At 43.5% G+C, this 7,053-nt stretch overlaps 1 protein-coding gene across 2 annotated transcripts in view; it reads left to right on the top strand.

Moving 5' to 3' along the window:
* Positions 1 to 7,053, top strand: part of LOC308324606 (myosin-10-like) — a 158,440-nt gene that overhangs the window by 82,671 nt on the left and 68,716 nt on the right. For both annotated transcript variants that reach the window (XM_080776736.1, XM_080776735.1), the window contains exon 4: positions 4,144 to 4,171. In XM_080776736.1, coding sequence (XP_080632862.1) covers positions 4,144 to 4,171 — 28 coding nt within the window. The remainder of the gene's footprint in view (positions 1 to 4,143; positions 4,172 to 7,053) is intronic.

Genomic DNA, 7,053 nt, shown 5'->3' on the forward strand with positions numbered 1-7,053 from the left:
TCTCTGATTTCATCAACAGATGAGAACTAGACTAAAATGTTAGGAAGGGACACATGGACAAGAGATCCAGTATAAGTCATTTTACACTTTGGTTTGTGGATCGGTCATTGCGACGGCATCAAGGCCCGCCAAAATACATTTAGTCGACTAAATCAACTGCAGATTTAGTCGACTAAAACTCGACTAACGGCCAAGCTACACCAGGCAAATTTGCGCGCGTGCGTATGCGTTTACTGCGCGCGTACAGTGCGTTTGGATAGGACCAATATATGTCAATGATACCAGCTACACCAGACGCACGGATACCGCAGGCCATCCTACGCGTGCTCTAAAAATAGGATCGGTTCTAATTTTTTTACGTGCGTATGCCCCCATGCGCACGTATCTATATATCCTCCCGGAAGGTCTCACACAAACCTGCCGTGCGTCTGACAGATCGATGTAGCCAGGGCATTTGGCTTACGCACGCACGGTCCGCGCCTTTAGAGTAAACGGGCGAGAAAAGCCTGGTGTAGCTTGGCCGTTACACTAAAACATTCCAGGGGACTAACATGTGACTAAAACTAAATGAAAACTATTCAAGAGACTACGACTAAAACTAAAATCAAAATGTGCCAGCCTGAACTGACAGGCCTGCAGATATAACAGTTTCAGTGCAAGCTCATTTACAACCCATTCTGGGCGGGAACCCCTTTTGGTGTTTTAAGCATTATGTTCTACGAGTGCCGCGCTACGAGCTTGTATATCTGCTATTTTTGAAAAATCAGGAACATGTGGCGCACATCTTTATATATATTCATTCAGAGCGTTTTAAACTCAAATCTTTGCTTCTGGGAGGGGTCCCTGGAACAGCATATTTTCAGATAGGCGTCGGCGGCCAATTTCACATCATTCCTGGGGGTCCTTGACATGAAATAGTTTGAGCACCGCAGAAACAGAGATTTTTCCTGAAAAAACTGTCATGTTTTAGAAGGCATTTGTAGAATCGTCCTCAGGTAATGGGTTGAAACCACTATAACAGTGCATGCCTTGCATGGGCTAGAGCTTTCTACTGCAGGGCTGTTTCATCAGATCGCTCCACATGTGACGTTGACTAATGTCCCATTTGATAGGCCTGGCTGTATCCATCCATCATCATGCTACATCAAGTACTTGAACTGTTATAGAGCCAATTTACAGAAGAGTTGCGTTGACTCAAGTGTCTTTCACCCCACGGAGCCATGGAGCCACGGAGTTGGATAGTGTGTTTGGAGAAATAAATACATTAAGTGATTAATTGTCTCTCTCTCTTGCGCGCAGGAACGCACGCACGGTGTCGCACGCACGCACGCACCCATTCTTAGAGTAGAAAAATAAAGTAAAAGAAGAAAAGCATTTTTTGTTTGTAGGGAGAAGGAGTTGAAGGATATTAAGGTTGACGATGTTATACATAAGTGCGATGTTTTTTCTCTCTCTCTCTCTCTCTCTCTCTCTCTCTCTCATTAGAAGGCAACAGTGCAGCACTAATAGGCCTACTATCTCTCTCTGTTTCTGGAAAACAGCGCCCCTACTGGTACTCAGTCATACTCGTGCTCATTAATACATCGGTGAACACATGAACACATACAGGTGAACACGGACATTGTTGGTTCCACTCAAAAATTATAGGATTCGACGACACTGAAAATGAGTTTAATTATTTTCAGTGTAATTTCGAGAATAAATAAAAGTTGAATTGAATGAATAAGTGATTATTATGGACAGTTTTTGAGTGGTGCAACCACTCCTACAACCAGCAATGTCCGTGTACCTGTGTACCTATGTAGGTACCTGTGTAGGTACCTGTGTGTGTCTATGAGCACGAGTATGTTACTTATTTATACCAGTAGGGGGCGCCAGAAACAGAGAGAGGGGTAGTGCTGTGTCTCTAATGAGAGAGAGAGAGAGAGAGAGAGAGAGAGAGAGAGAGAGAGAGAGAGAGAGGGGGGGGGGGGGGGGGGGGGGGGGGAATTGCAACACTCAGTTCACACGTGTGTGATTTTTTTGTTCTATTGAAATATTGTGTAAATGCACACATGCACAGTCACACACACACACACACACACACACACACACACACACACACACACACATACATTTGCACACTGTAGTGTTGACCTGTATTATATCCCCATTATTTTCTTTTCTGATAATAGGGAGTTAACCAGTGCTAAACGGACAGATTTGAACGGGGCTAGTGCCCACATTGATGTTGTTTCCAAAACAGGATTTGCAGTGGCGGCATGCTGTTGTTGATTCCTTCGACTAAAACTAAGACGGAAAATGTTCGTCGACTGCCTTTTTTCACTGACGAAAACGAAATGAAAACGAATCTATGATGACTAAAATTAAGAATAAATATACTGACAATTTTGTCAACAAATAGAAACTAGACTAAAATGTTAGGGAGGGACTAGTGGACAAGATATCCAGTATAAGTAATTTTACACATGGTTGCACGATCTACAAGCTCACAACGTGTCGCAGCACGGCGCGTTGTGCGCTTGTATATCGGCTAGTCTAGTGCGACACGTTGTGAGCTTGTAGATCTGCTATTTTCAGCAAGTGTAAAAACAGTCATTATGACGGCATCAAAGGCCCGCCAAAATACATTTTAGTCGACTAAATCAACTAAAATCTTTTGATATTTAGTCGACTAAAACTAGACTAACACTGAGACATTCCAGGTGACTAAAATGGGACTAAAACTAAATGAAAACTATTCAAGAGACTATGACTAAAAACTAAAATCTAAATGTGCTGCCAAAAACAGCACTGCTGATAAAGCGGGTCAGTTCCCTGTGGATCATGGTCTTTGTAGTTATATGTAGTTCACAGCAAGATGCTGAGAGTGTCACATCATGTCACTTCAGTGGGCGTAAGTAATCTGGTTGACTGGACCAGGGCCTAAAATCCTCTGGGATGAAAGGTATTATAGAGCATACATACAGAAGCTGGTGGTTCAGGGGTAGAGTGGCGGGATGGTAACTGCAAGGTTGCCAGTTCGAAACCGGGGCTACCCCAGAGTTAGTGTTGAAGTGTTCTTGAGCAAGACACTAAATTGCTCCTGATGTGCAGGTTGGTGCCTTGCATGGTTTCTCCCGCCATTGGTGTGTGAATTGATGCACAATCTATGCAAAGCACCTCGGGTAAAGGCGCTATATAAATGCACCATTTACCATATACATGGGCAACTGGTGGATCGGGGGCCACATGTGGCCCTCAGGTTAACATCAGAATGCTGACAATAGCAGCCCTCTGTCTGGAGTGAGTGTGGAACTATAGTGGCCCTCTGGAGTGAGGGTGGAAATATAGTGGCCCTCTGGAGTGAGTGTGGAAATATCGTGGCCATCTTGAGTGAGTGTGGAACTACAGTATAGTGGCCCTCTGGAGTGAGGCTGGAACTATAGTGGCCCCCTGGAGTGAGTGTGGAAATATAGCGGCCATCTGGAGTGAGTGTGGAAATATTGGCCCTCTGGAGTGAGTGTGGAACTATAGTGGACCTCTGAGTGAGTGTGGAAATATCGTGGCCCTCTGGAACGAGTGTGATAATATAGCGGCCCTTTGGAGTGAGTGTGGAACTATAGCGGCCCTCTGTAGTGAGTGTGGAACTATAGTGGCCACTGGCCCTCTGGAGTGGAAATATATTGGTTTTGCGTTTATGTGAAATTGAGTCTTTTTACCAGCTGCGAAGCTGGCTGGTCTACAATCTATCGGGTTTGTAGTGGCAACTTATGGTAGTGGCAAATTTCTCATTGGCTGCCGTAGTCACCTATCTTTCTGATTGGCTGCCTCGTCTCTAGACAGCCAGACAATTTTTGCCTCTAGCCAACCTCTCAGCCAATAGGATAGCATTGCAGCTAGCAACAATCCACTATAGTTTTAAATGCTGTAGTTGAAATGTCAGCCTACTGTACATTGAGTTGAACTTGTTCTGGTGTTTTTTGTCTGGTTGTTAATTTGTCCCCCGAAGCAGCAAAAACAGTGAATAAAGTTATATTATGCAAATGCATGTATTGATGATGACATGTATACTGTATAGATCCAAGCAACTGCACATTTGTCATTATGTTCCTGAGAAAAATGAGAAATGACTGACTCTTTGTTCCTGATTTCTCTCCCCAGATCGTGAGGACCAATCAATCCTTTGCACGTGAGTAATGTGGACACACATGCATATATCACACTTATTACTCTCCATTCAGTCACTCAAGTGGACACGCACGCACGCACGCACAATTCCCACTAAGCCAATTGAGGACGAACCTCCATCTCAAATTATCCAAATGTTCTCATGGTGGCGCTACAACAGTCCAGTTCACCTTTTGTGGCTAATACAATTTCTGTGTTTCCGAGGCTGCGTTGAACCGTAGTTCGTAAATCAACCTCCCTTTTTTCATGGATTCCTTGGATCATCAACTTATAGGCCCTGTTTGTGCCAAATTGCATTTTATACCACAGTACGTATCTTCAAAACTGTTTTTTTTTTGTCCAAAACTATCAGTCGAGCAAATGTGTATACCATTATCTCTTGGGTCATGTGGTCAAGATATACTCCTCTCCTCTCCTCTCCTCTCCTCTCCTCTCCTCTCCTCTCCTCTCCTCTCCTCTATGTTCTGCCCTCTTTAAGGTGATTCAGATGACGTATCTGCTGCAATGCACTGGAATATGAACCTGTATTTAGAGGAAGAAGACATGCAGGTTCATTCTTGACCCATTTAGACCCGAGGCAGATCGATCTTAACCCATTTAGACATGAGCTCGATTCTACCAAATGTCTTCTAAATCATGAGTTTTCTGAAAACCCTATGTTTCTATGTCAGTCGTTCTCAAACATTTTCATGTGTTGTTTCAGGGACTCCCCCCAGAAGCAAAGATATGATGTAATATACATGTATTCACCTAGCCTAGATCTATACCCTCGTTCTTGAGTTCTCTTCTCTTTTCAAATGCACCTGATACCGAACAAGACGAGCTCAGTCGAGCTGATGACTGGCTTTATTTTATGGTTGACCAAGTTACACTTACACGCATTAAACATCTCTTACAGTCATCCTCATTTGAACCGTCTTAGATTAGCTGCTTTGAGGTTGTTTTGCCACAGTGAGCCTCCCTTAATCCTGACACAGACAGCCTGTTATTTCTCCTTCATGTTTCTCCTCACTCTTCTCATATCCTGCAGTGGCACTTGTTTCAAAAGCTTCTTGTGGAAGGCGGGCTTTTCTTTTTACTTGAACCAGTGCTGTGGGGGGAGTTATGTGAGTGTGGTTTGGTGCCCTGCCTAAAAGTCCTCCATGGCAGTGAGTAAATTTAGTAGTTATACTCACTTTCTGAAGTTTGCTAGAGAATCTTTGGAACTACGCTCCCTGTTGGTTTGCAGAGGTCATGTTGTCTCTAGAGCAGGGGGTTCTGTGACCCAAATGAGAAATTACATGGGACCCAAACTACACAAGCTCACAACGCGGCACGCGTTGGAACATACTGGATTCTGAACATAGCATATACTATGTTCCAAGTGGTCTGTTTTCACAACTGACTACTGAATGACATGTGTACAGTACACAAATTAAATGTTTGTTATTTTTTGCTGGTGAAAACCGATTAAATAATCTGTACTATTTTGAGACCGTTCTGATACCGATATGGCATTTGACATGAGTTTCAACCCATTAAGGTGTGCCACGTGTGTTAGCTTGTAAATCTGCTATACTTTAAAAAGGAAACATTTGTAATATTCTTTGAAACATTTTAACAACACGAATCTTGTATGGGGGTCACTGGTGGCACACGCTTTTTTCAAATGGGGTTCTGAGGCCAAATACAATACATTTGGGGATCCTTGACATCAAATAGTTTAAAAACTACTGCCCTAGCTATAGTCATAGTCTTTTGAATACATTTTAATTGAGTTTTTGTCATATTTTAATAATCTAAAATGGTTTAGTGTTAGTTTAGTTTTATTCGGCTAAATGGCATGCAATTTTAATCGACTAAATCTACAGTTGTTTTTTTATCGACAGAAATGCGGGCCTTGATGCCGTCGTAATGGCTGATTTTACGCTTGCTGAAAATAGCCGATCTACAGCGACGCGTTGTGTGCTTGTAGATCTGCAAGGTCATGCAACCAAGTGTAAAATGGCTTGTGTTGTCTTAGTTTTAGCTCATCATAGCTTAGTTTTCATTTACTTTCCGTTTAGTTCTCGTCAGTGAAAAAAGGTGGTCGACGGACGTTTTTCGTCATAGTTTCAGTCGACGGAATCAACACTTTGCTAAGCTACATTGTGAAGACTTCAAAGTTACACTATAGAATAAGCAACATTGTCAACTAACAGAAATGACCTACATTACACAGACCCAGTGTTCCTCAACAGTCCCAGAGTGCTAGAGCAGGACCTCAAACAGCATTGCAATATGTGCAGTGGTGCTAATAGCCAGCTAGTCTAAAGCCACTGGTATGCGGGTGTGCATGTGTGCATGTGTGCGCACGTGCGTGCGTGCGTGTGTCGCTGGACGGCTCTGTATCCCAGGCTGCTGGGTTCTGTGTTCTGGGACCTTGGCTGTGGGACATCGTTTGTGGACAGCCCTGCCTGAACAGAACTATCATTAGAGGCTGATCCAAAAGCAGAGGCTGCAGGAAACCCTGGAGACATGCCCTGCAAGCAAACCGCAGGGCCCTGCAGTTAGAAAAGCCTTGATGGAGGACAAATAGATGGATGGAGAAAACAAACAACAGCAAAATAGGCTGATCCTAGCCTTGCTCTCGCTAGCTTGCTTGCTTGCATGCTTGCCTCCCCTGGTTCTTCGTCTTTGTCCATTGTGTTCCCCAGAGGTTCCGCAAAACACTCCTGATGACATGATGGTTTGTCTAAAAGCTAGTTTGGTTAGGGCTTTCACGTTTTTTTTTTTTTTTTTTTTTTATTCTAGTAGTGTCGCTGTGCCTGTGCATTGCAAACATAGTGGGTGTTCAGTTCCTAAAATGCTGCATGCTGCGCCAGCCAGGCAACTGAAAGGCTGATGATTTATGATTGTCGATGC

The sequence above is a fragment of the Protomyctophum bolini genome (assembly GCF_963924005.1).
Source record: "Protomyctophum bolini genome assembly, chromosome: 11".
Lineage (NCBI taxonomy): Eukaryota > Metazoa > Chordata > Actinopteri > Myctophiformes > Myctophidae > Protomyctophum > Protomyctophum bolini.